Source organism: Carassius gibelio, chromosome B6 (assembly GCF_023724105.1).
Source record: "Carassius gibelio isolate Cgi1373 ecotype wild population from Czech Republic chromosome B6, carGib1.2-hapl.c, whole genome shotgun sequence".
In the NCBI taxonomy this organism is placed as follows: domain Eukaryota; kingdom Metazoa; phylum Chordata; class Actinopteri; order Cypriniformes; family Cyprinidae; genus Carassius; species Carassius gibelio.
Genome location: NC_068401.1, coordinates 24,228,959 through 24,255,773, shown reverse-complemented (window position 1 = coordinate 24,255,773; position 26,815 = coordinate 24,228,959). Strand labels below are relative to the sequence as shown.

Here is a 26,815-nt window from a genome sequence, read left to right as displayed (position 1 = left end):
ATGGCTAAAGATATAGTTTTCTACTATATATGGATAAATAGGGCTGGTTGTCATTTTACACTCCTGTTAATAATTCTCAATTAGACTTAAATGCCTTCAGTCTTGTTTTTGAGCATTTCCATCATTGTTGCACAGGTAAAAAGATTCAGTTCATTTAAGCCATATTGACCCACATTTGTGACAACATGGCCCAGCGGGTCAAATTATATGAGAAGTTGTCACACTGTGAATCTGCCATTATAGCACATTTAAACTGTTAAACAATTACAAAACATTTATTGCAAAAGCAAAAATACAATATGTAACTTGTTAATATTTATACACCATAATATACACAATATACACCATAATAGATATAAATAAATTGCATAAATTAAGTAAATTGTATAAATCATACATAAAATATAAATTGTGGAAAATTAAAAAAATTGAAACACATGACTTGCTCCAATCTAAAATTTAAATAAAAATGCCTGTGTTGTAAGAATATAAAGAAGATAGACATGCTGACTGCAAAAAATATATAGTTACCTAATATTTTTCGCATTTAGTTTTTTTATATTTACAGTAGAAAATTAATTTTCATGAGAAAAATGCTTTGAGGTATTAAGTCTTGTTTTTTCTTTTTTTTCTTCATTTTTTAGAAAATAAAACCTAAACATAATTTATTTGTATGTAGAATGATTAAATGATTTCTGAATTCTAAAACATTTATCTAAATGAAGTGTTTTAAAAAACTAAATTTTCATAAGTTTAAGGAAAATTTAAACTTAATTCAGAAAAAACAAGTTTATTTTTCTTACACCCCTTTTGCATGTTTTTCCTATTTTATAAGCATAGAGTCACTGAATTACATTTACATTAAATACATTTTTCAGAAAATGATCTCTTATGTCATTTTGATTCTTAATTAAATGTATCTCGATTTAGGAATGCTCGCATACCTTTGAGTATTTTTGCAGTGTTTTGTTAAGACAATTTTTTTTATATCTATATATTAAAAAGCAACACACAAAACCACTTCTAGAATCAGGCATTTTTGTGACAGGATTTTTGACCCCAAACCCTTTAATCACAGCACTCATATAGCTGGACGTGTGTCAGTCTGTCTCTGATTGGTCAGTTAGCAGGAGGTGTGTGCGCAGGGCAGACTCTGAGTGTCTCCTCCTATGATGGAGGTTCTCTTGCACGATCCTCCCACACCCCCTGCGCTGTAATCCAACATATTCACCGTCTAATAGTGCCTGTACTTCTGCTCTCTTCATCGGATTAGCATGATCACACTGGGTGGGATACTCATGTCCATAGGATTGGACGTCTGGGAATCAGGTTGTCCCTAGTCCGCAAGGATGTCAGACGCTGAGAGAGGGCGGCGGAGACAGACACCGCTGTGCCAGTGTGGGAGATCACAATCACTGTGTGTGGACGAGCGTCTCGTTCATGTGCAGCATCCCTGCAGACGCTCATCTGGGGTCTTGTTTGAGGTGTAAGAGGGAGGCAGAATGAATCAGAGCTTGAATGTTAGTTTATGAACATGAATCACCCCATTATCTTTTACATGAGTCCACAGATCGATAGATAGATAGATAGATAGATAGATAGATAGATAGATAGATAGATAGATAGATAGATAGATAGATAGATAGATAGATAGATAGATAGATAGATAGATAGATATACAGTCCTTGTTACAAAATGATTTCTAATCTTTTAAATGGTATGCTTCTGGTGGTTCATGTTTTGCAGAATTTAAAAAGTAACTAGTCTGTAGAGCTTCTCATTTAAGCATTTTGACATTTAAAGGTTGAGATTTGCCAGAGAACGGATGCTTGTAAATTGTTGTGACATGATTTCTCAGCTCCAACAAGCAGTTTTTAAATAAACATAGGCTATCTCAAACTGTGAAGCAGACAGCTGTTGAATTTATGATTGCTCTTTTATTGTGTTCATGCATTCCAGGTGCATAGATAAAGGGTATTTGCTTTTCCAAACACCATTCAGTTTGAAATCTCTCTTTAAACAGTGAAAACACAGACTGGTGATGCTGTAAAAAATTTTTAGAGAAACAAACTAAAAATGCTGTTGGATAACTGCAAAAGGAAATGGTTTAAAGCTGATTTGAATGTAAATTTGAAGTCAATAAATCAGATTAATGCTTTTTGTAAGTTAACAGTATAAGAAGAACATTCCCAGAAGTCCCTGAAAGCACATCTGATCTATATACTCTTTTCATTTCTGTTTATTACTATTAGTGGTGTAAATGTGCAATTAGTAATGTAAACGTACAATACTTATTTATTTTATTAGTGTTTATTAGTATAATTTTATTTCTATAGTTTAAATGAACTTTGAATTGTACTTATTAGTGAGTAAATGTACTGTAAATGTACTGTAGTTCTGTCTTTTGGAGTGAAAATCCAGGATGTTTTGCTTGTAACTGTGTTCTATAGAGACAAATTGTTGAGATTGTGGCCAGTTAACCAAAAAAACAAAAAAAAAAACCTAGTGAACTTGTTATGCAGCTTCCTTTGCATGTGTCATCACACATTGAACTAGAAAAATTGTGTCTCCATTTCCATGAGTGCAATAGTACACAAGTTTGAAAATTAGTGGAGATAAGGTTTCATCCTCTGGAAATCTGTTGGAACTTGATAAGGACATGACCTTAGGGGTCATATCACGTTGTTTTGATTTGTGAAGTTCATCTTCCAAGTTTCAAGCATAAAAAGAAACTGAAAAACTGTGCAGGAAAATGAACAGCAAAGTAAAGTGTTACTACTGTAGTTATAAGATAGAAGGCTCAAAAGAGGCAAAAGAACTTGCTGCTTACTGAACATATTTTACTGAGCACTCATATCGAAAAAGTGTTATCTTCAGCAACTAAACCACAGAGCAAAACTGCGACCTGTGTTATTATGATTTACTGTAATCCCTGAACATATGGATTTTACAAGATGCAAGAGTTACCCTCTACACCTCGTTCCACACAGAAGAGGACTGTGCTTAAAATTTGAAACATGGGCTTCAGAGAGGCAAACCTTGCACCACACACCTCATCCTTAGCAGGCTTTCTCTACTGAATGAGGGCCAGAGGGGTTGCTGTAGCAACTGTTGCCAAGATTCCTGCTCAGGACTGGAGTTCTCTGAGCAGAATAGGTACATTCCGTGATTATGTTGGCCAGGAGACAGTGAAATCAATTTTAGAAGTATTTTTGGATTATATCCATTAGGGGCAACTCAGCTGCACTTTTTCATTACAACACTTCTACTTCCTGCCATTTGTCAGCAATGCACTGATTGAAAAGGTTTCTATAGAAAATCTTTAAGGGTCTTACAATCTTTAAATGTAATATTACAGGGATAGTTTGCCCCAAAATTCAAATTCTGTCACCATTTAAGTTGTGTGTCACATGCTACAACAAACCTCATTGGTTCTCTTACATCGAACACATGTTCCCCGTATGTGATCTGCTTTATGTGAGTGAGTGTGACGGTCATTGTTTAGATTTAAATAAAAGCCTAAATTTAAGGAGACCTATTATGTCCCTTTTTACAAAATGTAATATATGTCTCAGGTGTCCCCAGAATGTGTCTGTGACATTTCATCTCAAAATATCCCACAGATCATTTATTATATCATTTTGAAATGGCCATTTTGAATGGAAGCCGAAACACACTATTTTTGTGTATGTCTCTTTAAATACAAATGAGCTGCTCCTCCCCACCCCCTTTTCCGGAATGGGGATGTGCCTTTACAGCTTGTACCCCCCAGTTACTTACCAAAAAACCTCTTTTTGATTTTGATTACCATGTCTATCGTACTGAAATCATGCATAAACCATATTAGTTTAAACTTCTGATAGAGGCTTTTATAAGCGAACACATCCGAAGCACACGCACAGAAAGCAGCTTTCACACAACATGTGAGTACTAAACTAAGTTCTCTTTCATGTCTTATTGCACTTAAACAAAAATCTATGTTAAAAACAAGGTAAACAGCTGGGAAAGAAATCACATGTTTATATTAGATCTGTGTGGCAGCAGGTACTAATATATAAAATATTCAGTTAATAAATAAATCAATAAATGTACTGCTTCTTGTCTCATCTGAAGCTGGGACTCTAAATTGTGTTTTGTGCTCGTCAGTTCTGTCAAAGACAGAACAGTTAGCATGCTTTGCTCGCACTTTCACCATGCCGTTAGAACTGGTGCGTCACTTGCGAAAACACAATAGCGCCACCGTGGGTGGAAACTTGCAGACTAAGAGGCAGTAATATTATAATAATAATATTCCCCCCCTTTTTCTCTTCCTGTCTATGTCACGGGGGAGCGAAATCTGACTTGATCATTTTCTTTCACAAGCTTGCACAGAAAGACTTACTACATTTTCTTTTACTGGGTTGTGTTTTTTCACGTTTACTGTGTTGGTAGATGAGGATCTGATTATAGCACATATGTAGATATATCACCTTTAAATCTGTTCATCATTTAAAGCAATCACATCTCTTGAAAAGACTTGGATTCAACTTCTCGATTCATATGGATTTGTTTTAATAGGCCTTTGCTGTGTCTTGTTCTTCTACATTAAAAAGGTTTTGGAGGTTACAAATTTTATATTTACTTACTGCATTGAAAATGTTCAATTGGCACAACTAAAGTGCCAGTGTTGAAAGACATACCATTTACATAATTCAACTGAGCCAAATGGACAATTTCAATGCAGGAAATCAAAATACAATTTAGAATTTTGACCTCCAATATCCTTTACAGTTCAAGTTTTGTAACTAGTCTTTCAATTGAGAGACAGAAACTTACTGTGTTTTTCAAAAGATGTATTTAGAAACAACCTAATAATGATTTCATTTTCATTTTTTGGGTGAAATATCTTCCTACTATAAACATACTAAACATACTATTATAGAATTGATTGCTTCTTGATAATGTAAGGTAGATTAGATACAGTTACCCCCAAAATTGCATGTAAAAAAAAATGGAGAAATACGGAATAGAACATGAATTTACATTGGGCTAAAAAAAGCCAAACCCAAGGGACTTCATTTCAGATGTCCACCACATGCCATTGTTGTATATCTATGTAATATTTCAAAGCCATCTGCCTATTCGAAGATATTATCAGACGTTAACAGACTGTTTGATCACATTACACATTTCTGCTTTCAAAATCACAGGCTTTAGCCAAAGTGTGATTTACACAAGTGCTGTAGAGATTATTTTTAGATTTGTTGGAATACGCGATTCATCTTAAAACATGAAAGATATTGTTTCATTCCTTTTTGTTTTTTTGTATAGTAGATTTTAATTTATTTGATATTTGATGAGTTGTTTCAAGTAATCTTTCCTTTTTAGTCTCGTGGTCGATTTGTGGTGGCTATTTCTAAGCACAAAGCAACACTTCTGAAAATAGCCCCCATGCCCCATTCAAACCTACAGTCCCCTGAATAGCCGGGCACCTATAAAAATTAGGTTATGTGAGATCACATCCCAGTGTTATTGGACTGGGACCAGTTCTGATCTCACAGCTTAGACTTACACAATAGTTCATACTAACACCAAACCTCAGCCAGCCATTGTTTTCTGACTTCCCAGGACTGTAAGGGCCATAATCATAGCTTTCTGGCCCTGTCACAGTTCTTGCTGTCCTTGGCAAGATTCAATCCTGCGGGGCCATTTGGCAACTTTTTGGCAGGATTGGTTTCATTTAGTAATTGCAGAGAGCAGGCTGTTTCCTGGTACTTCTATGAGCTTTATATTACTGCTTATGTGGATACACCCTGATCCTGTAACATGGGAAGTTCAGAATGCTTCATATCCCAGCCCTCTCATCAGGTTGTATTATGGGTGACAGTGGGAGCACAGTGATTCTTTTGTTGATGTTCAGTAAATATTCACAGAGAGTTAGTCTGCATAACCTATACTGTAGTCACGTGAAGCATACATGATGAAGATCTCATAAAACATGCAGAAAACAGTGCATGGCACCCTTATGAAATATGGATACTGCACTTTGAATGCAGTGGATAATCTCATGACATCTCAGTGATGCCCGAGTCCTTTCATCTGACGTCTTAGATGTTACAATCTATCTGCAGTATTTACAAAGCTTGCAACATTACCTGGTTCTGCTGGGTAAAGCAGCAATCCAGCATTTTTGTTTAGAGTACACCTTTTGTTTTTAGTCTTGTGGAAAATAATGATACTGTTTCGAATACATAATGCATGTTTTGCATGTGTTTTGGTGCTTCAGAGTTTAATTTGGAAGCAACATGGTCGATCAAGTTTGGTAATAAGCTGCCTCCCAATTTGCATAGTTATATTAGGCACTGCAAGTACTTTGCTGATGATGGAAAAGTACTGTAAGACAGACACATACAAAAAAATTGCACCTTGCTCTTGTTGCTTACTGATTGCATGTAAGCGTTAGCATCTGGCTAAATAAGTTATTACGTAACTTTTAAATGAATGCATTTTAAAACTGCTAGACATGAACTGAAATGTTGAAAGAAGGCAAGGAATTGCAATGTAGCAAAATGTAAAGAAATACAATAAAAAAAATACTGATTACAGAAAAGTTCAGTGTTATGTTGTTAGCATAGCAGTGTGCTAATGTAAAACTCCTTTGTAATCAACTGTGAGTAGCGTCTGCTTTGCTATTAGTGTGATTTATGGCAATGCTACCTATGCAGTGCATTACAAATCAGTCACTCAAGTTCCATCTCAGCTTGGACGCTGCTTTAGAAAGCAGACTCACAGTAGGCAGTGAGGCAGATCAGTAGGCTTTTGGAACGGAGCCTCTTTTGTTGTGCAAGAGCTTGTGGGCAATACTAGGCCAAAAACATTTAGGTATCCACACTTTAAATATCCAAAAATATTACATAATCTGGGCACATTTGCTGTTAAAGACATTGACTGAATTTCTGTGCAGTATCATGTGAATTGATTAGGTATGCAGCGTTACACGTTTTTTATTTTATTTTATTATTATTAGCAATTAAGTAGCATGGTGTTACTCATGAGACTGCAAATAAATACAGTTTTTTTTGTCAAGACCTTGTAAAACAAATCTTTGCAGGTAACAATCAATATTTTCGTATTAAAAATATGTATTTGTTTACACTAGAGCCAAAAATTAAAAAATTCCAATTTTTTTGTATTACATTTAAAAATTACTGGGTGAAAAAAAACATATGGCTTTAGGAATATACATCAGTTGAATTAACCACATTTTGTAATGGTTATTGTTTTTCACATATTATTATTTGAAACTTGTCAGCACTAGTCTTCATTAATGTTAATTATATTGGTTAAAGCAATCACAAAGTTTGTGATCCACAGCAGAAATACATTTTCTTGTGCAATAAATATTTAAAACCTCAAATGTATGTTCATGGTCAAAAACACTACTGTTCAAAATGTCATTAAAGGATTTTTCTTTTTTGAAAGAAGGAAAAATACTTTTATTCAGCAGGATGAAAAAGTACAGTAAAAATGATGTTGCAAAATATTTTATATTTCAAATACATGCTGTTCTTTCAATCTTCTATTCATTGATGAATCTTAAAATATATATGCAGCGAAAACATTGTTTCCACAGAATAATTAAACAGAACAATTTTAAATTAATAATACCAAGATTACTATTCTTTCTGTATTTTTAATCAAAGAAATTAAGCCTGGGTGATCATCAGAGACTTATTTCAAAACAAATGTAAAAATCTTACCAACCCCAAACTTTTAAACTGTAGTGTAAATACATATTTCTTGTGAGCATTGGAAAATTGACTTTGCCTAAACTTCACTGAACCTTTGACAAGGTTGTCACTGCACAATAGGCCAGATCAGCTAGTTGTTAATGAGAAATGACCATGTTCAAGTGTGTTTAAGTAGCCTTGTCCTCATTTATGTTTGTGTGAGAGAGAGTGTGAAATAGCATCTACCCTCTAGCAGGGGCTGAGGAAAGTAAGTTCTCACAGTAAATTTAACAAGCCATGTTCAGCATCAAACACTTCCACACAGGTTTAATAGTTTATGTAGTCTGCAGACGAGAGTGAGCAAGAGAGATAAAATGCAGACATAAGCAGTGTAAAGACCTTTTTAGGCCTCAGCCCAGACTCAACAGATGTACTGCACAGTAGTGTATGTGTGAGTGTGTGTGTGTGTGTGTGTAAGCAAGTGCATGTGGCGCATCTGTGAGCATGCAGCTTGTGTGTACACTGTATGTGTTTCTGCTTTCTATATGTGTTTAAGTGTGATTGAACTTTTCCCCACCGGCTGTCCCGGTGCCCAGCTGTCGGCCATGGGATTACAGAGGGGGCAGATTACACCACTAATGAATCTAAACAGAAGGAGACGTGCCAACAGCTGGGCCTCCCTGCCCCCCGCTCAACCTACTATGGCCTACTACTCTATTTTCCATGAAGCTAGCTTTATGCGTTAATACTGTCTGTCATTCAGTATTTACAGAATGCATGTGTCCCCAGTGATCCTTACACAAAACGTAGAACGCAGCAATGTTGGTAGCATGCCTACACAGCATTCTGTTTATACATATTTACTGAGAACAGAACTGTTTTTGTAGTGTATTTATGCTATATTTGCACACATTTGCATTTAAGGATGCTGTAGTACATACATACAAGGATTAAGCCAAAATTAAATTATCTAGAAAGTAACAGAATGTCTATTTACACTAAATGCAATTAACCCACCTTGTTTGCACTAATTGCAGGCTATTTACACCAATTCTGTCACCCACTCTCTTGTTGAGTCAAACATGATTACAGAAGAAACCAGTTTGCTAACAAGAACTGTGGAGTAAAAATTTGGATTTATCTTTTGATGATTTCATGATTTAAGTCGGAATCTGCCTTTTTAAAATCCCATTCTTCTCACTTTTCCCATCACATATCAGCTTGGAGTGATTATTTTATATATTTTTCTAAATAAAAGTGACATAACATATATTTTATAGGTCTATAATTGAAATTGGATGTGGTGTCTTCGAGCAACCACTTTACACTTCATATAAATAACATGCTAAAAACCGTGCCTCCCAGGGGTTGCAAAATTACACAATCCCTTGTAGCCCTTCAGGCAGGCACCCAAAATAAATTTAAGTAGCCCGAATAAAAAAAAAAAATGTATGTGGAATACTGTAAATGAAAAACATGATGAAAACATCAATCAAAAACATTTTTAAAACCGTATAAAATAGTCAAATTACAATCATCAAATCAAATATTTGGTTCTAAGTGAACAGAAATTTTTATGAACTTGTAAGAACAATATTCACTGATGAGAAAATGCCACTCGACGTTGAGGGCAAAGCATCTCCTTCATCAGCTTTCTCCTCCTGTGCATTGGTCTCCACTTCTCTGCTCTTTGTTGTTGTCAGGGTTTTATGTTCCAGGTGTCTTGAACCTTTCCCCTTAAGCATCTAAAAAAGAAATGCCTTGTCATGGCAAAAAGATTCAACTGATTCCTCATTTATGGATAGTTGCATGCTGTCATTCAGTGTTTCAGGCTGTAGAGAGGTATGATGTGTTGTCTTCACTCGGTTCATGCAAGAATATCCTCTCTCACAGATGGCTGTCGATGGACTAAGTGTCAGCATTAATTTCACCAGCAACAAGATATGAGAGGTGTTCTGGTTGCTCAGAGAGGATATCTCTGTACAAGCAATCATGTTGCCCAGTGTTCTGCAAGCCACATTTTTAGACCCATCAATCCTTGTGGAATATTCTCCTTCTCTTCCTCATCTAGCAAACTGGAAAAATGTGTGACAAGATAATCCACCTCTTCATCCCCATAATTTGCCAGCTCTTCTCTGGGGCAGGTAAGAGTGGAAGGGTCAAAAACCTTGAAACAAGAGAGGTTTTTTTTACACAAATTTTAAAATCTGCTGTCCATTTTCTTGACTGTGTTGTCAATAATCTTCTGTATCTCTGCACCAATGGTGTCTTCCTCTGTGCCCTCACCTCTTCTAGCAGTTCACTGAATTTTTGTGAGCTGAGTTCCACAGTAGAAATTGCTGCCATCCCGTTCACTGTGAAGGTTTTTTGGTATTCTCCAGGTTTTGTTTTCAATCTGAATACGCGTGATGTGGCGCTTTCATCTGATTTGTTCACGTGATGTTTAAGTTGTCATGCTGAAAATCAGTACTGCACTTGGATAAGATGATACCGTAAATCAACATGAAATGCAGGAAGCAAACAAATTTTTCAGTCTTCATTTCCTGCACCACCCTCTTTTTGCTTTGGCTGTATCCTCTGACTTGATATCACTTCCTCCTGCCATGTTCTCCATATGAACAACAGTGGGAGTGTAATTTTTTTTCCCACAGCCTTCAGACTACTCAGCCGGCTTGGAAGCCACCATGTGCTCTTCAGGTCACTGAAATGTTCCACTTTCTCATTTAGCAGTTCATCGGTTCCCCTTCGCTTCTTTGGGAAATCTTAAAGATGGATTTCAGTGTATCTTCACATTTCACTAGGTACTCACAGCCAGGACAGGACTTAGGGAGGCGGGGGCCTCTGGGCTTGAGGTTATGTAGCAAATGCCCTCAAATAGAATATCATTATAGAGTAACAAATACAAAAACATATACTTTGAGGTTCATAAATAGTCAAATTAATATGCAGTATGTTTAGGCTATATTCAACGTGTAAATGTAATATTAAATGTTCACTGTAATATAATAAACATGATGTGTCCTCTCATTTGAGAAAACATAACCCTGAAATAACTATAGATATTTTTTTTTACGGAGCCCCGCACATGACATGCAAGAAAAAATAAATAAATTGTGCGCGTGATTTACTAATTCGTTCCCTCAATTTACTAAAACGTGCACACGTTTACTATTGCGTTCCCTCTATTTACTATTGCGTTTGCTCGATTTGCTAAATCGTGTGCGCGATTTAGCAAATCGAGGGAACGAATTAGTAAATTGTTTGCACAATTTATAAATCGAGTGAACGTAATAGTAAATCATGTGCGGTGCTCCGTAAATTTGAGTATTTTTAGAAATATTATTAATGTAAAAATATTAAATGTTAGCAAAAATGAAATAAGCTACTTTTTTTAATATGTAACTACAACTGCCAGTAGGTGGCAGCAAGTGACTGTCTTAATGAATGATTTGAATCAGCTGATTCGTTTAAAAAACTCTTTGGGGTTAAAGGCTTAATGGAGCTTTTTAAAGTAACCATGTGGTAACAAACCAGTCGATGCAGATGCGATTCAATACATGCTTCCTTCTTTTTTGTGAAATAATCATAAATACCAGTTTATGCTGTTTGATTGTTGCCTCGAGGGTCGTAGTTGTAAGTTGTAGCCCCGGCTGGCCATTTAGATCTTATGTGCACAGTGAAAAGAAATGCAGCTAATAATTTCTGAATTCTGACTGTCATATAACGTACCAATCAAACAAACATAAACGGGCAAAGGCGGGGCCCCCTACAAGACAGGGCCCATGGGCTGCAGCCCACTCAAGACCAGTGTAAGTCCGGCCATGCTCACAGGCTTTCACACTATCAAGCACGGCTAGCTCTAATTTGTGTACCACACAGTGGATTGTTATGAAATGCTTACAGCATTTGCTCTCTTGACTGGCTGACATTTGATCATGTATGTGGAAAAGTCTACATTATCTCTCACATACCTGACATAAACCAACTCCTGTTCTACTGTATTATACCATTGTCTGAACTGCCATCTGCAAGAATGGATAATTACCAGCTTTCTTGAATTTTCCTTTTGATCTGATCTCTTGGAGTTTGTGCTATTACTTCAATAAACTTTTTTCCATGAAATCAAAAAGCTGCACTTTCTTTTTGCCTCATAGTCTGATTTTTTTCAGAACCTTTCTGCTTTGGGGTATTCTGCTTTTCTTTGGCTCTCCTTCTTCACCCTGACTTGTCTTATTTGGCTTAGCAGAACTAAAATACCTGTGTAAATCCATGCGCCTCTTATTTTCACACATGCACACACATAACGGTCAGCAATGTAAATAATTCTCTCAACAGCACAATCAATCTCTATCACATGTTTAAGTTTGCTGCGGGAGATTTAACTTGTCACGTGAAGATAGCAGGCTAATGACTTACAGGACAATGTAGGAGGAATTGGTGTGTAACAAATCCGTCACTGACTAATCAATACTGCTGCTCCCTATACACAGTTTGTGCGATCACAAATTGAAAGTGAAAGTAAAGGTAAAAAAGCAGGTGTGAAATCAAATGAGATTTCAATACTCCACATATTGTTAGTTGCTCCTCGATGCCCAAAAATTGACATACAACCCAACTATATTTATGAGAGAATCCAAAAGCATTGAAATATATTTTTCCTCCCCATAAGATAGCCCAACGGGCAGGGCGGAGATAGGTTTTGTCACCCCGACTGGAAGACACAATTGCCTTGGGACGTAGGGCTAGCAATTTTGCGAGCCCTGCCTCCGTTCCCGGACATTTGCTGCTGCTTTAGTATGGTTGGGGGAGGCGTGGTGTTGAGTTTTAAGACCTCAATATACTTCTCATACTATAAAATCAAAGAATAAAATGCAAAGTTCTGTCATGGAACTCTATATGGCGCATGCTCATGACTCAATCTGATATAATTACATCGACATTCACATGGTGCAGCTGATTGTTTGAGCTTGCTGCTCAGCATTCAAATACTTGGCTAGTGCTCATTGTAGCAGTTGCATCGGGCTTCAGAAACCCTCCACCTCCCCCTGCTCCACCTGTATAGATCAAGCGTCAACCTTCCAGTCTCACTTGTGAAACCAAGAAGGAAGTGACTAAAACTGCAGTTCATCGACTGGTCAATAGAGGCTGGCTCCAAAAGGGAGTCAGTCCCATTTACACCCCTTGTTAAAATCCCTAACTTTTCAGCTGAAAAAAACATGTTTACAGCCTGGTACAAAAAATGGTTTTGGTGGATATAGCAAATATTACCCTTCATGACAACTGTGAGGGGGGGTGAATTTTTTTTATAACTCATTCATAAAAAATATATTAAGCCTTAAAATTCATCATTAAGGGTGTGGCCACTTAAGTGACAGTTGGATTGCCGCTGCTGTCTCCACCGTCAAGCTAGGTGGGTGTGATTTCAGCAACCAGCTCCCACCTCTTTGCCCATGTTTAATTATCCGGGATTGATGTGGGGTGACACTTTGCCAAGATGGCGACAGCTGGCTCCGCCTACTTAAGGCTTCTAAAACACCATTCGGAAACCTGCATGTGATGTCACAGACACTACATCCATGCTTTTGTATAGTCTATGGCAGGGTTCCTCAAATCTTGACCTCGAGATCCACTTTCCTGCAGAGTTTAGATCTAACTCTAATCAAACACACCTGAGCATGCTTATCAATGTCAATCAATGTCTTTGGGATCATTAGAAAATCACAGGCAGGTGACTTTTATCAGGGTTGGAGCTAAACTCTGCAGCACGTTGGACCTCCAGGGCAAGATTTGAGGAAGTGGGGGTCTATGGTATATACTAATTTCATGTATTTTTTATGGGTGATTATTTCATATATGTTACATTTGCAGCAGCAGTATTTCCTGCATGCTCATAGCAGCATATCCCTGGATGTAATGGCAGTAGTAAGTCTCGGTACTTGCTCTGCCGCAGCAGCAGTATAGCTAATCAATTCCACCTAGACCAAACACATAGCCATTGCCGTGTATATTACCATGCTAAAATCTCAGAGAGTTGTCATGACAGATCTGGTGTGAAGCCATTTTTAACAAAATCAGGCCAAACAAAGTTGGAGTTCATTTGGAAGTTCGAAACAGTTGCTAAACTTTATGGAAAAGTTTGCTCTGGCTTGTAAACACATTCAAACTACCATTGGTCTTAGGTGTGCTCTGGGGCTCTCTGTTCTTTTGACGTGGAAATCTCCTCTGGCTCATTACTTCTGTTCAGTCCATCAAGGTCAGACGTCAGCAAGTAAAAATATGAACACACTGGAGAGCTGCTTTATAGTGGAAATGAAAGTTTTAGTTCTAACTGAAAGCTATATTGACACTTTTTCTTGTTTAATACTGTAAAGCTGTTTGCGCTAAAGCAATCAGTGATAGATAGAACATGCTCAATAAATGTGACGTGACTTGACTTGAGTGCCGAATTGCAGAGCTTGGGCAAGCATATGCACATCACTGTCAAATGCTTTCTTAACTGCTGTTTTCTCACTGTTGTCCTTTTTGCTGTGTACTTATTTTGTTATCGAGAGGAAATTGTACAGCATGTATTTACAGTACATATTTATCTAAATGCACTTTCAGCAGTGTGTTGCATCAGGATGTTTGCTAACAGTATACCTTTCAACTTCTTTTTATTCCTAAAAACAAAACACAACAAGAACTTTGCCGTGTGTTTATCATGGACTTTAGGAATAGGGACAAGTAGGTCCTTAATATGTTGTTGTTTTTATTGTATACTGTTTTATTATGTGCACACTTAGTGTAAATAGCATCTAACTCTATTTGAACCTTCCTTAAAAGAAAGAGACCATGTTTTTTAGTATTTGTGAAGATCACACGTAATTAGAAGCTGAATGGTTTTTTTCATAGAGCACAAATAGAGAAGATTAGCTGAATGTCCATGCTGCTCTTTATACATACAATGAAAATGAATGGTGACCAGGTGTCAAGCAAAAAAAAAAACTGATAGATAATAAAAACGCCATAGTATTAGTAGTAATCACAAAATTTGAAGTCCGTGCATTTCGGTAATATATTATTGTGAGGAAAAAGTCACTTTTTCAGTATCATTTCAATCATTTATCACTTGGTATGATTTCAAATATGGCACACCAAGACATGTCACATAATTTTTAAAGGACAGTTCACCCAAAAATTAAAATGCTGTCATTAATTACTCCCCTTCTTGTTGTTCCAAATACATAAGACCTTGTTGATGACTCCACATGGACTATTTTAACGATGTCCTTACAACCTTTCTGTTACCTTCATGTTTTTTTTGTTTTTTTTACTGTATGATTGCTTTTTTGACATTCGTAGAGCTTAACAGGTCCTCGTCACCATTCACGTTTATTGTATTGAAAAAAAAAAAACAAGATCATGATATCTAGGATTTATTTTTGCTATAAAGTATTGTTCAATTAAAGTAATTTGGGTTTAGATGGACAACAAGAGGTTGAGTAAATTATTAACTTTTCCTTTGAGAATCATTTGAAAACACCTCTCGGGTCTCATGCACTGTTCTGAAAATTGGAGCAGGTGTGTTTTCTTCTTTGTCTATGGTGGTTAAAGCTCTGAGTCTATGTATAACTTTTTTGTCACTTTCTTTCTCTCCTTTTTTTCCCCTCTTTCTCAGTTCCCTCTTTCTCATCAGGATCTCTTAGGAATGATGGAATAAAGGCGGCTGATGTTCTGACAGTTTTAAGAGAGAAGGTTGCCTTTGTCTCAGGTGGGAAATGTATAATTGCATTGTAAACACACACACCCACACACACACACACACACACACACACACACACACACACACACACACACACACACACACACTCATTCACTGTGAACCAGCTTTGTCTTAGCACCCTCTTAAGCACGCACCCACACAGGCTCATGGGTATTACCATAATTAGAGCCATTGAAGTACACTGAGTAGTAAAATTAGTAATAAATCGGTCCTCTTCTTTTCAGGAGGAAGAGACAAGAGAGGGGGACCCATCCTTACCTTCCCTGCACGAAGTAATCATGACAGAATAAAACAAGAAGACTTGCGGAAACTGGTGACCTACCTCTCTACAGTGCCCAGGTTATAAAACTCCAACATTTATTTGGAACACCTCACTTAAAATGTCCCTGGAAGATTTCCCCAAAGAAAAGAGTCCCGAGAAAGCTTTCTCTGGGACAGCCCTAGACTCAGTGAACAGCATAAAAGGGCTCTGCTTGTTTAGTCCTAAAAAATCTTATCAAAACAGCTAAAATTGCTTACAGCACCTCTACACCATATCATAATATAATTGCTAAAGTTTGACACATAAAGGGTGAGATATGTATGCATTTAAAGCCTTTGATTAGAGCCTCTATTTGATCTTTAGGGCATACTGATGCAATGTGATGCAACTCTAAAAATATATAGCTTCACTGATGCAGAACTATGCAAGTTTAAGCAAATGTTCAGAAGATTTCCTTGGATGGCTTTAAGTTGTTGGTCTTCCTCTAACTCAATCTCTTTATCTGGTGCAGTGAGGATGTAAGTAAACGAGGGTTTACAGTGATCGTAGACATGCGTGGCTCAAAGTGGGATCTAATCAAGCCGTTGCTGAAGACGCTACAGGAGTCGTTTCCAGCTGAGATCTGCGTCGCTCTCATAATCAAACCAGACAACTTCTGGCAGAAGCAGAAGACCAACTTTGGCAGTGGCAAGTTCACCTTTGAGGTATACGAATGGAATTTTGTCTAATAAGAAAGCCACAGAAACGTTAATATTGATTTTGTCAAAGTATCAAAGAGTTAAGACATTTAATTTACTCCTGTACTGTGAAGCTGAATTTACAGCAACCATACATACATACAGCGCCCATAAATTCCATTTATTGATTTGTAGATACAGTGTGCAGTCGGCCATTATAACAAAATAAACCAAAATGAGCAAATGTCCTGATCACCTTCTCTGGTTTTGTTTAGCAAAAGTGATCAATAGACTTTATATATTCCTTATGTATTATATACTGTTTGGAACACCAGTGGTTGTTCTTTATTTCTTCTAGACCAGTATGGTTTCAGTGGAAGGTCTGACTAAGTTGGTTGACCCGTCTCAGCTGACGGCAGATCTGGAAGGGACCCTGGAGTACAACCATGTGGAATGGACTGAGCTCCGTGTTTCCCTTGAGGAGTTCACTGGAGGCGCTCTGCACCTCCTTTCCCGGCTGGAGGAGCTGCAGGAGGTGCTTTCTCGCCAGGAGCTGGCCACTAACGCAGAAGAAGCACGGAAACTCCTGGAGGAGCACGCTCGACTGAGGAAGACTATGACGAAGGCACCGGTGGATGAGTTAGACCATGAAGGACAGCGGCTCCTTCAGAAGATCAGGGATGGGGGAGATGGAAGGCTCTCTGGGGGGGCAGACTTCCAGAGTTTGGTACCTAAGATTTCCGCCCTGTTGGATAAACTTCAAGTTACGCGGCAGCACCTGCTACAGGCCTGGCACAACCGCAAACAGCAGCTGGACCAGTGTTTTCAGTTACGGCTGTATGAGCAGGATGCAGAAAAGGTTAGAGGACAGAATGAAAGTGTGCAATATGGAGTAAACAACAAAGAAAGAACAAACTATCAAGAATGAATATATATATATATATATATATATATATATATATATATATATATATATATGATTATTATTATTTCTGTATTTAAAATATATAACTTTTATTTAATTATAAAATTAATAATAATTTTAAATACAATAATATTTCATAATAATATAGTAATAAAATTCTATATTTAATATTTGTTATTTAATATTATTATTTTATTTATAAATGTTACAACTTTTTAATATTTAAATATTTTACTTTAGTAATAATTCTGTTCCACTGTAAATAAAAGTAATAAAAAATTATTAAAAGTACTTACTAATTATTATTATTATTATTATACATTTTTATTCAATTGAATTATTAAATATTTGTATGTTTTACTGTACTAATAATACTATTGTTATATAAGAATTTATTTAATAATAAAACAACTCAACAATAACAATAAAATTAACAATAATACATTTAATAAAATAATACAATTATGTATTATATATGTTAAACATATTCTTTAAAAAAAATAAGTTTTATTAACAAAATCCCTATTTTCTGTTCTGTAAAATATGCTTCTTTTTTAATGTAGTTAAACTGCAGCAAGTTAAAGATAGATACTCGCATTTCCATATACAGTATACTGTAGATATTGCACTATTAAACACCACTTACATTTTAAAAAGCTGTTTTTAGCATAACTTGATGAAAGAGAAATCATGTAATGGAAGTAAAGTACTGTGGGTGCAGGTCATGTGAAAGTGTAAATAATGAATGATGGGAATGATAATAGCATGTTCACTGTACTCCCTTCTGTGGCCTGAAGTCTGCGGAAGGCCGCGTGTTCCATTTAAGCCCAAACGGAGAGGCAGTCTCACACTCCCCGGTCCTGCTGAATGAGCCCATCTGTGCTCCACCAGAGCCAGAACACTAAGGGCTATTGCTTGTACATCAGCCAAAGAGAAAATCTGTGTATATTAAGGTTCACTTGGAGATCACTAGAACACTAACAGGGAGTTAAATCACCCAAAGCCCTAACACAACTGTTAAGCAAATTTGCCGGGGCCTTTGTAAATATTTATGTACAAATGTGAGTCTTGATTGGTCCAGTATGGTGATCTACAGCCTGTGGTCATCGTTTGCTTCTTCTGGTCTGGGTGTAAACACATTGGAAGGGTGATTTGAGACCAAACTGTCTGTGAATGCAGCATTTTTCTCTCCGTTTCTCTCTCTCTGTAGATGTTTGAATGGATCGGACACAATAAAGAGCTGTTCCTGCAGACGCACACAGACATTGGCGTGAGCTACCAGCATGCAGCAGATCTACAGACCCAGCATGACCACTTTGCTATGAACTCTATGGTACGATGGAGGAATGCTTCTAGAAAACACCCTGGATGCTCTCTCACTGGACAAAATTGAACAGCTCTTTCGTGTCTGCTTGTTAATTTAATGGGATCGTCTTCTGACATCCTGTTTCTCTCTTTTCAGAATGCGTATGTCAATATCTCGCGTATCGTCTCGGTGGCGGCGCGGCTGTGTGAGGCAGGTCATTACGCTGCCGCTCAGATACAGCAGATCTCTGCTCAGCTGGATCAGGACTGGAAGAGCTTTGCCTCGGCGCTGGAGGAGCGCAGCGCCATCTTGGCCATGTCCTCTGTGTTCCACCAAAAGTCTGAACAGGTGAAACCTTTTGTGACACATGAATTGTTTTAAGCTAATATTATTTTGTGAATCCCTTGAAGCTTACCCATCTTATTCCAATTTTAAATGTTGAAATCTATTGAAATCTATTCCATTGTCTATTTATCATTTGGAGCCTTTGTCATGAGTGACATTTTCCAATATATGTGATCTTTTATCATCTTTTCTTTTGAAACGGGTAAGGTTGATTTTGAACCAGCCATTTTTGCTGGTTATATAGGCAAGGAGCAATAGGAAAAATGAAGGTAATATAAAATGTACATTTTGTGTCCATGGGTTCTTTATATATATATATATATATATATATATATATATATATATATATATATATATATATATATATATCATGGGTTCATTAAATGAAAAGATTTCAGATTAAAAGTAAAAAAAAAAAATTTAATGGTGGTAATTTTATTTTCATTCATATTTCCAATGTTATTCGTTTTAATTTATATTATTTTTTACAGCTGCCTGTAAGCACTGTTTAATTTTTATATTTCTCAACTAGTTTGGTTCCTTGATTCATTTAATCCATTTTTTTTTTATAATTCAGAATTTCCTTTATATGCAACTGTACTTAAGCTTCCCTGTCAGTTTCAGTCTCTTTCTTCATTAATAACTCCTTTGTCGAAATGTACACACGTAGCTTCTTCATGCGTTTGATTTATGATCCCAATTTGTATGATCCTCAGCAACTCTATTTAATTATGTCTGAGCTTGTTTTTAATGAGTGTGTACAACTGTGCACTTCTGTCCTCTCTTGTTTTATTACAAGGACCTAGTCTGCTATAAAGTTTAAGAGGGTGTTCTCTCTGTTAGTTTCTGTCCAGCATGGAGGGATGGGTGAAGTCATGCGGTGAGGGCGGCTTGCCGACAGCGACCAAAGAACTTGAGATGGCCATTCACAACCACCAGAATCTGTACGAGCAGGTCACCACGGCTTATACAGAGGTGAGCATCTGAGGAACTGCTCTATTGAAAGTGAAAGTGAAGTGACATTCAGCCAAGTATGGTGACCCATACTCAGAATTTGTGCTCTGCATTTAACCCATTCGAAATGCACACACACAGTGCAGTGAACACACACACACACACACACTGTGAGCACACACCCAGAGCAGTGGGCAGCCATTTATGCTGCGGCGCCCGGGGAGCAGTTGGGGGTTCGATGCCTTGCTCAAGGGCACCTAAGTCGTGGTATTGAAGGTGGAGAGAGAGCTCTTCATGCACTCCCCCCACCCACAATTCCATCCGGCCCGAGACTAGAACTCACAACCCTTCGATTGGGAGTCCAACCCTCTAACCATTAGGCCACGACTTCCTTTCTTAGGACACTTTTTAACATGAAATGTTGCCTACAAAGCTTTGTGTAGGAGATTTGGAGAACGTTTGCATTACATCACTTGCTCACTAATGAATCCTGTGTAGTGAATGGGTGCCGTCAGAAGAGAGTCCAAACAGCTGATAAAAACATCACAATAGTACACAAGCAAACCGCAAGACTCCAGTGCATTAATTAATGTATTGTGAAGTGATGCATCTTTGTAAGAAACAAATCCACCATTAGAACGTTTTATCATTAAACCTTAATCAAACACACAACTTTTCACTTCAGTCAGTTTTACTCAAATTAAAAATTTTGGGTGAACTATTTCTTTAAAACATTTAGTTCACGAACCAGTGGCTGTCATGTACTGAATACCTAAAATTAGATTTTTATTTACAATGAACAATACTATAAACGGGCAGCTTACTGTAAAATAGCAACTTACTGTATGTGCCATTAATCAAATCCTTTGCACACTTGAGCTCTGAGTGTCATATTTCTTCTGGTTCTCGACTAATTTTGAGTCAGACAATACCGATTGACTGAGCTGTCAACCAGAAACTCGCTCCTAATGATTCACTGAATCAGTGAGTTGACTCAAGAACAGCCGGAGCTGAATGCAATTTTTGTGAACATATTCATTGAAAGGAATCAAAGAATTGTTCCAAAAAATGAACATGTCTAATGTGTCTCGATTTCTGTAGTTTGAAATAATATCACTAAGAACAATAATTATAAAGATAACTATAACGTTATCTATATTAGCATCCACACCAACAGAACATAACTTTCTGTTTATTATAAGCACACTTTGCAGTTACTGTATGTTATCTACCACTTAAAATGCTCAGGCTCTGTAAAGTTGAGGGGATTCTGGATTATGCTTCTATAATGTAGTAGTCTTTACTCTAAAACACAAACACTTGGAGTACAGAGTTAAAATAAATTGATGTTGTCCACCACTGAATTACGGATATGATATTTCTGATTGCAGGTCAGTCAGAAAGGAAAGACACTACTGGATGTGTTGCAGAGGCCTCAGCCTCCCGCTGACTCCGGGTCTCTGACGGCAGGAGCCGACTACAGTCAGGCGGTGAGGGGGGTTCTGGAGGGGGTCCATGAGGTGGTTCATCAGTATCGCAGACTGGAAGGTCTCCTGCAACACCGCAAGCTCCGGCTGCACCAGAGACTTCAGCTGTGTGTGTTTCAACAAGATGTGCAGCAGGTGAATACATCGTCTAAATCATGTAAAGAACCATTCAGATATGCATACACTATACCCACAGAATTCAACATCTGATGAATGTGACCCCAGCCTCTCACCCTTTCAGCAGCTGTTTTTAGATCTTAGCGTGTAAAGATGTTTCTCGTACGGCAGAACAAATATCAAGTGCAGAGAGCATTAGAAGAAGTGACAAGGATGTGACATGGACTCTGACTCATAGAGTTGACTTGAGGAACGCCAGTATTGTGCTTGGCCAATACCTCCAACAATACACTCTACTTCCTTAGCTGTCGCCTTTTTGTTGTACCTTCACCGGTTCTCTGACAGGACTATGTTGTTTCTTTGATGTGACTGGATCCTTTCCAGGACCTCTTTAGACAGAAACAAGGCCTACTTGAGCACTGGGCTTGTGCAGTGAACTAAAGAACTTTGACCTCCAACTGACAAAGTTTGTTGAACCTTCAAAAATCCCCGGAGCCTCTTTTCAACTAACCGTTTAAGCTCTTACTTGCTCTTAGGATGTGTAAAATGCTTTATATAGAAAATAAACATAACAAATTGAAAACTTTGCATAGTCCTAACACTTTAGGGCAGTCATGATCTACTGAATAGAGAGTCTGACTAGTAACCCGAAGGTAATAATATAATATGATATAATATAATATAATATGATACACTTGACAAGGGAAGATTTGGAGAGATCTTAGTGTAAACTGTTAATCTGGAATATTACTTGAAATTTGAAATAGACTATCCAGTGTTGATGTGTGTGTATGTGTGTGTGTGTGTGTGTCCAGGTCTTGGACTGGATTGAAAACCATGGTGAGGTATTCCTCAGTAAACACACAGGAGTTGGGAAGTCTGTACACAGGGCAAGAGCACTCCAAAAACGGCACGATGACTTCCAGGAGGTGGCACAGGTTGGAACCGAATCAGTTTATGTTGTGTTTGTGTGTGTATTATTTGCTTGATGAGAGGGGAGCAAATGAGCAGTAGCAGTGATATCATTCATCATACTACTGAGTTTCCTGTTAATATTCAGGGGAGATGTTTTTAATGTACTACTCTCTCTCACACACTTTCTCTCTCTTTCGCTCCAGAACACTTATACTAATGCGGATAAGCTCTTGGAGGCAGCGGAGCAGCTGGCTCAGACGGGAGAGTGTGATCCAGAAGAGATTTACGCTGCCGCCCATCAACTGGAGGTCAGAGTTCAGGAGTTTGTGCGGAGGGTGGAGCAGAGGAAACTACTGCTGGATATCTCAGTGTCTTTTCACACCCACACTAAAGAGGTATTGCACACACACACACACACACAAACTAAACAGAGCTTCTTAAATAGTTCTAACAGTTTTGACTGATTTCTATTAATGCGTGTGAGATTTTGTTAGTAGCTCTTAACTCCACTTACTGACTGACAGCACAAATAAAAAATTAAAATTAAATTAAATTAAATGTATGCATTTAGCAGATGCTTTTATCCAAAGCGACTTACAGTGCATTCAGGCTATCAATTTTTTACCTGTCGTGTGTTCCCGGGGATTCGAACCCCCAACTTTGCGCTTGACAGTACAGTGCTCTACCAATTGAGCTACAGGAAAAACTAAACCGTATGGACAACAACAACATAATGAGATTCTAATTAAACTACTTCTTATTAGACCAGTATTTTTAACTGTAAAGAAGTAGAGAAATCTTTTCAGCACTCTTGCAGCATTCCAAAAAACTTCTTAGAAGACTCTAGCAAAACCATTGTGACCCTCAACAATGATCTAGAAACTACCCAGAACACATTAGCAACACCCTATCAACTCCAAAGAGACACCCTGGCAACTGCCTTCCAACGACGGCAATGCTCTAACAAGTACCCAGAAGTTACACACTTTGGCAGCTGTTACCGTATGGATCCATTCAGAATTACTAAACCATTCACCCTCACATTTAACACACTTTTTAGCAAGCATCCATTATATAAAAAAACTTGTTAATAATTTTGCCAGCTTTGCACATGTGTTCATGCAAAATATGATATTACAGCAATCAGTGCGCATCGGATTTGTTTGCATATAAATAATAACGGACTCGCGCATGACTAATGTGTGACTCTTGTATGTTACTGTAATTGTTTTCACCATGATTACCATCGTCATGCATCAAAACTTTATTAGCACAACAATGGTTTGATTTACCCATCAGAGAAATGTAGTTTGTGTATCATAATTATGCAGTGGTTGGGTGTTTTGAGCTGCTGTTCAGTCTGTATTTCATACAGCATGATGAAAAACTGCTTTGGCTGCTCTGAAACAGCATATGAGAGAGATCATGCTTTGAAGCCAAATACAGGCTGAAATTAATAATGTACTAAAAGCTGGACATGAGTAAGTATTCTCTCCACCATCTCTGGTGTAATCAGCTGGGGTTTTCAGCATTAGCGCTGTTTTTAACTGACTCTTTGAATGCATTTGCTTCCTGGATGCTTGGACTAAAAACTTTCAGTTTGAAACGATCTGACCACAAACAGAGGAGTGGAGATATAATGTCTCATCCAAAACTCGGTCATTCTGTTCTGTGTGTCTGTAGCTGTGGTCGTGGATGGAGGACTTGCAGAAGACTCTAGTGGAGCCGGTGGTGAACTCTGAGTCTGTGGATGCTGTTCAGGAGCTGATCAGACTGTTTCAGCAGCAGCAGAGCAGCACTCTGGATGCCATACTCAATGTCATCAAAGAAGGGGAGGAGCTCATTCAGCACCTGCGGTGAGGTTTACAGCACACTCTTACTGTACAGTATTTCATCATAAACAGTGGTGAAATATTTGAGTACTTGATACCCTTACTTTAGTTCCTACCCTTATAAAATAGTAAAAGTAATAAATACTCCTTCTGAGTAAAAAAAAAATAAAAAAAAAAATATATATATATATATATATATATATATATATATATATATATAATATTAAATAGTATTAAAATAAATGTTTTGTTTAATTTGTAATTTAACTTTAACTTGTAGATTTATTATTTAATAATTTTATAGTACATATTTTATATAAACCTACTGCTCAAAATACCTGGGGAGGGGGCTTGTTATACACTGTCAAAACATTAAATATATTAAATATCAGTTTAGGTTACTGATAGCCTACTTAATTGTGTGAAAAAAGTGTGTGTTGACTAACAATAAAAGCAAAATTATAAAAAGAATGTGTTATTTTTGCATAAAACCTAACCCACTGAGATGGTGATACAAACATGGACATGTTTGCATTCAAGTATGCCATACAGTGGGCTTAGACAGTTAACTTTTTACAGCAGTTTTGACCTAAATACAGTATGATTTTCATTTACAATAATAAATCCTTAAATTCAGCATTGCTAAATTATTTTTTGTGCTATTAGTATGCGCACATACTCGGATGGTCTCCCATTCCTGGCTTATTTTGAGTCAGAATTGTGAATTTACTGAATTGTTAACTAGAGACTCACTCTGACTAGATCATTTCAATTTTAGCGGTTGACTCAAGAGCAGCTGCAATCCGATCAGTTAAACTGGCGTACAAATCTTTCAGTGCGATTTGCGAAAAGATTGAACAGTTTAATTGAAAAGAATCAGCTCGTTCATAAATTGCACACTACTATTGCTTCTCGGAGAACGAGACAATTTCTCAAGTTTTGACATATTTTTAAGAAATCTAGTGGAGTGAAATGTACAATATTATGCTTTGCAGTGTAGTGAAGTAAAAGGACAGAAACTTGAAAAATGTACTTAAGTACAGTAACAAAGCAAAAAATACTTGGATTACCATCTACCGCTGAGCATAATACAACTATTTTCACATCTTCCATTCCAGAAGTTACCAATTTCTTCCTAACATGATACTTGCAACAGCCTTGAAAATGTAACAAACTAGTGAAGAACTGGATTTAGATCCAAATCTGTTAACCATAAGGCCACAGCAGCTCCAACCAGTTTCAGTTTGCAGATCAATTTTAATAAAATTCTTTTCAGATTAGTTCTGAACAAGTCCTTTCATGTTATGTCATGCTGATATACTGGTTCTGAATTAACGTGGCCTCTGTTGATATTGATTTGCTCTTGGACGTGTTGGTGTGGGTCTGTGTTGGTTCAAACAGGGACTCAGCGCTGGCCTGTAATAAGCTGCCTCATGCCAGCTCCGTGGCTCATATCGAGGGTGTTCTTCAGCAGTTGGATGAGGCTCAGGCTCATATGGAGGAGATTTTCCACGAGCGCCGGATCAAACTGGACATCTTCCTGCAGCTTCGTATCTTTGAGCAGTACGCCTTGGAGGTGTGTTTGTGTGTGTGTGTGTGTGTGTGTTTGATGGCCTAAACACAAGTCATTATCATCAAACCTTAATTTGAACAGATGTGCTTCCGTGCCATCTGTGTTTGCATATCTGGGTGTTTTGAGTAGTGTTGTTTGTTTTACTGTATACATATCTCATGGTTCATCCCTAAGTTCTGTCATCATGTGGCTTACGCTCTTCTGTGGAACACCAGATTTGAATTTTTAAAGAATATCCTGCCTACTCTTTTCAATACGATGAAAGTGAATTAATACGAGTGCTGTCTAACTTACAAAAAACAACTGAAAATGCACCTAAAAAGTGGTCCATATGACTCGTACAGACTTGTATTTCAAGTCTTCTGAAGCCATACATACATTTAAGTTTTTATCCAATGATTATCCTTACCTCCAGTGCAGTCATTTTGCTATTATTTATATACTATTATTTATTAATATTAACATTTAGAATTTGCTTTTATTTTTAGATTTTTAGTTTTCATTTAAATTTTAGTTTTTTTTCTTTATTGTGTTATGTGCTTTTGTAATTTATATTATTTAGGGGTGGTTTTATATTTCTATTTAGCTTCATTATATTTTTATTTCAATTTTATATATATATATATATATATTTTTTTTTTTTTTTTTTTTTTTTTTTTACTGATAACAGCACTGCTCCAGTCCAGCGAGCTGTAAACCACTGAAACCAGATTATTGAATTACGAGCAGATCATTGAAAAGATCCGATTCAAAAGAATGATTCATTCACAGATTGGGCATCACGGATGTCAAGATTTCTGGCAATTAGTGACCTAAATTCTGGTTACTGATCTCACACGCCATGAATCATATTGATTCAAACTACTTGTATGTTACTTTAATAGTGCTTTTCACATCCATTTTTATGATATTGCAAATATTTAGTTTCTTTTATTAATATGTGTGAAAACT

The 26,815-nt window shown here is 37.1% G+C and overlaps 1 protein-coding gene across 1 annotated transcript in view; it reads left to right on the top strand.

Annotated features, from left to right (window-relative positions):
- kalrnb (kalirin RhoGEF kinase b) overlaps nt 1–26,815 on the top strand; it is a 71,862-nt gene that overhangs the window by 1,584 nt on the left and 43,463 nt on the right. The window contains exons 2-13 of the mRNA XM_052559290.1: nt 15,367–15,459; nt 15,696–15,810; nt 16,245–16,437; nt 16,769–17,269; nt 18,546–18,668; nt 18,798–18,989; nt 19,830–19,961; nt 21,332–21,562; nt 22,360–22,482; nt 22,663–22,854; nt 24,143–24,315; nt 25,693–25,867. Coding sequence (XP_052415250.1) covers nt 15,367–15,459; nt 15,696–15,810; nt 16,245–16,437; nt 16,769–17,269; nt 18,546–18,668; nt 18,798–18,989; nt 19,830–19,961; nt 21,332–21,562; nt 22,360–22,482; nt 22,663–22,854; nt 24,143–24,315; nt 25,693–25,867 — 2,243 coding nt within the window. The remainder of the gene's footprint in view (nt 1–15,366; nt 15,460–15,695; nt 15,811–16,244; nt 16,438–16,768; nt 17,270–18,545; nt 18,669–18,797; nt 18,990–19,829; nt 19,962–21,331; nt 21,563–22,359; nt 22,483–22,662; nt 22,855–24,142; nt 24,316–25,692; nt 25,868–26,815) is intronic.